Consider the following 3,343-nt stretch of genomic DNA (forward strand, 5'->3'; position numbering starts at 1 on the left):
TGGATTGGCTTCAAGGCTGGTTGTCAGGGAGATGTTTATGTTTGGAGCCCTGGAAGGCAGTCTGGGCGAGAGATTGCAATCTGCAAAGGCAGAGGTTTGCTCTTGACTGAGTCAAATGTGGTTAGAGACCATAGTAGCCAGGCAAAAACCATAGGATTTACCCATGCACACTTTTTCCCTCTCTTATTTGCTACCATCCAGGTGTGCTGAGGAAACTGTCCTTACTCCCACTGCCTTCTAGAACCTAGCCAGCACTCAGGAAGTTTTTACTAAATATGAACGGCTCATTTTTATCCGACAGGTATTTCTGTGGACCACACTTCATAAGCAAGCACATATATCACAGTAAAAAGATTACCTAAGTATTCTGGCATCATTGAAGGAAGATGGATTTAGGATTGGAATACTCTAGCATCTCAGAGCTATTGGTGGGTCAGCCATCATCTGTCATGATGACCTCGTCTTACTGGCGGGTGGCAGGCGGTAAAACCAGCCAAGCTCTCTGTGGGGTGGGCCCTGGCTCAGTCTCAGCAGTTTGTGAACCTGACCTGGCCTGCCTTGTCTTGGCCAGTTTTTTCCACTCTCTGGGAGAAAAGTTGCCCAGTGGGGTTAGAAGAACGCGTGGGCTCTTGTTCTGAAAGGGAGACAAAACAACGCTAAACCTGGCCTCCGGAGACTTAGGGAAGCACAGGCAAAACTGTAGGTCATCAACCGAGGAAGCCGCAATATGCAAAGTAGTGAACAGGGGCTTTCCGTCTGATTGGCTGAAGGGCCTTGATGTCACAATGAGATGTGTCTAACTACTCCAAATGATAGCGCCTCTAGCCCCCAGATAACTGACTCGGCTTCTTGGCTTCCTCTTCATAGGAGGAGATGATGGAAGCCCTTCATCAGGCGGGGTCCTTTCTTATGAAGGTGAATACCTTACAGGGCAAGAAGATGGTGGAGAGTGGGCTCCAGTCCGGGGACCTCTCCCTGTCTCAGTCATGGCCCTCCTGCCTCCCTCTGCCCGCCGACTTGGAGATCTTGCGGCAGAAAGTGGCCGCGGTGCAAAGGGAGCTGGAGGACTTCAAGAAGGAGGCTCTGCAGGCCATCGGGTACCTGGAGGACGCCTTCTGCGAGATGAACAGCGTCCTGGCACAGCAGGAGGAGCAGGCTGCGCGAGTGAAGCAGCGACTCAGGGAGGAGGAGGACCGTGGCATCGTTCGCAACAAGGTGCTCACCTTCCTTCTGCCCCGGGAGAAGCAGCTTCGCGAGCACTGCGAGCGGCTGGAGAAGATGCTGGTCAGGAGCCACGACCAGCTGCGAGTCACTACCAGGAAGAGCCAGGCCGACTGAAGGCCTGCGCGTGTTGGCCGGCAACTGGAAGATTGTCTCGCTTTTTTTCTTTTGTTTTTTTTTAATGGAAGGACCAAACTTAAGTACCCATTTATTCCCCTTTCTCCATTTTTATTGCTTTCCTGCTACCAAAATAACACCACGCAGAGGCAAAAAAAAGAAAGAGACCTCAATATGATTTTTGAGTGAAGTTCCGTTTATCCCTCCTCCTCTGGGAAGGAGGCCCAGGCACTAAGTCAGACCTGTAACCTTCACCTCTAACTGTTTCTTGTTTGTAATGGTACAGTTGCTTGAATGTGTAGCATTTTCCCCCTGTATGTTCTTAAAACTGGTTGTGTTGAACAGATTTACCTTTCTTTTAATGACTCCAGGCTTCCGTGATTTATCCCTTAACAATTGGTTTACTGAGACCGGTCAATGTGTGGTCTACACGGAGACAGGCCAGCGGCTCAGTGAGGGGGATTGCCCATATGCTGAAATGGCCCCAGATGGCTGCACGCTGTAATTTCTGACTGCTCCCCTTGCTGGATGGCTGTCCACTTCTTTTCCCTACTGCTTCTATCCAACTCTGCTTCCTCTCCTTTAGCCCGTAGACTGGCTGTTCCGTGGGGTGGACCTTGTCAGAGCTCTGACGGTAGAACTCTCTGGTCACACCTAGAAGTTGGCACACTGAGCAGTGAAACTGACGCCTGCATTTGACTCAGGAGCAGGGTTGCTAGGGTGTGCGGTCATCTATGAGACACTGTACCCCTGTCCCTGAGGGCAGGACAGAACTGACTGCAGGTGGCAGACCCCTACCCCCTGCCTTTTCTCTGTGTTTACGGGGGACTCGTGCGCCAACTCCAGGCCACTTTGCTCATTTAACATCTTGCAGCCTCACAAACCCCTGAACCGATCAGACTGTTTTGGGGCTAGTCCCTTCTGGGGTACTGGGACAACCACATGTGTGACAGGAGCCATTAACAGTCACCGTGACTTGTTTATAATCAGTCTGTTTCTTTCTCTGGTCCCTCCCAAACGTTGTCACACATCAGCCCGAGGGCCCTGGAGGTCTCTCTAGTCCAGGCCTTGTAGCCTGGCCCATACCCTCTGACCTTCTGTTGCTGCCCCATTCTTCCTCTTCTTTCAGTCACAGACTCTCTCAAATAAGATGCACATATTTGGATCCTCTCAAAGGACCTTGTGGCCCACAGTTAAGCACAATATCCACCCATCAACCGTCTTCCTTAGAAGGGCTATATCTCTAACTATTGGCAGTTTCTGCTCTGCTTTAGCTGAAGCAGGGACTGTGTTAATTTAGCAATTGTAATATTGAGAAGCACATAATAACTTAAAGTCACTAACCATAGTATGTACCGTGACACACTTCTGAAGGTGTAAGTCATAAACAATCCCACACCAGTTTGGAATTATGATTAATAGCGTGGTATTTATTTAAAGGGGAAAAAACTTACAGATCACTGTCCCAGACAACAGCCCTCTGCGCAATTAGGAAGAAGTCTAGTCGCTGGAACCGGAGCAGGAAGTAAAGAGAGTGAGGAGGGAAGTAGCCGCTTTTTTAAAGGGAAAGAGACCACGCCCCAATGGGCTGATATCTCAGCGGCTGAGCGGAAGGACCTCCCGCAACACACTTCATTTTAGCGTTACAAGGAAACCAAGACTCAAGCTGGACTGCCTCAAGCTGACTGAGTTGGGATTTGAACCTAGGGCTATCTAACTCTTTTACAGTCTGTGCTCTTAACCATCCTGGAGTGTTTTGGAAAGCTTTACAGATGTCTGCCACATGCTTCTAGTGTGGGTGAGACGGGGTGCCGAAATTGCTGAGATTAACTGGAAGAAGGGGATTCTTAGACCACTAAACCTTGAAGGCAGGCAGGCAGGCAGACAGACAAAGACACAGAGACAGAGACAGAGAGGAGAGAGACAGAGAAGAAAGACACACAGGGAGACAGAAACACACAGAGAAAAAGAGAGAAAATTTCAAAATTTGAGTCTAAGTATATGT

The 3,343-nt window shown here is 49.5% G+C and overlaps 1 protein-coding gene across 1 annotated transcript; it reads left to right on the forward strand.

Annotated features, from left to right (window-relative positions):
- The first annotated feature begins 876 nt into the window (after nucleotides 1-876).
- Nucleotides 877-1,338, forward strand: Ccdc182 (coiled-coil domain containing 182). Its single transcript, XM_057773381.1, has one exon. The coding sequence runs from the start codon at nucleotides 877-879 to the stop codon at nucleotides 1,336-1,338; it is 462 nt and encodes a 153-aa protein (XP_057629364.1).
- The last annotated feature ends 2,005 nt before the right edge of the window (nucleotides 1,339-3,343 follow it).

This window comes from Chionomys nivalis, chromosome 7 (genome assembly GCF_950005125.1).
Source record: "Chionomys nivalis chromosome 7, mChiNiv1.1, whole genome shotgun sequence".
Classification (NCBI taxonomy): Eukaryota; Metazoa; Chordata; class Mammalia; order Rodentia; family Cricetidae; genus Chionomys; species Chionomys nivalis.

What these genes read in the sequence shown, in the direction of transcription:
- Ccdc182 (XM_057773381.1), top strand. Translation starts at nt 877, where the DNA reads ATGGAAGCCCTTCATCAGGCGGGGTCCTTTCTTATGAAGGTGAATACC.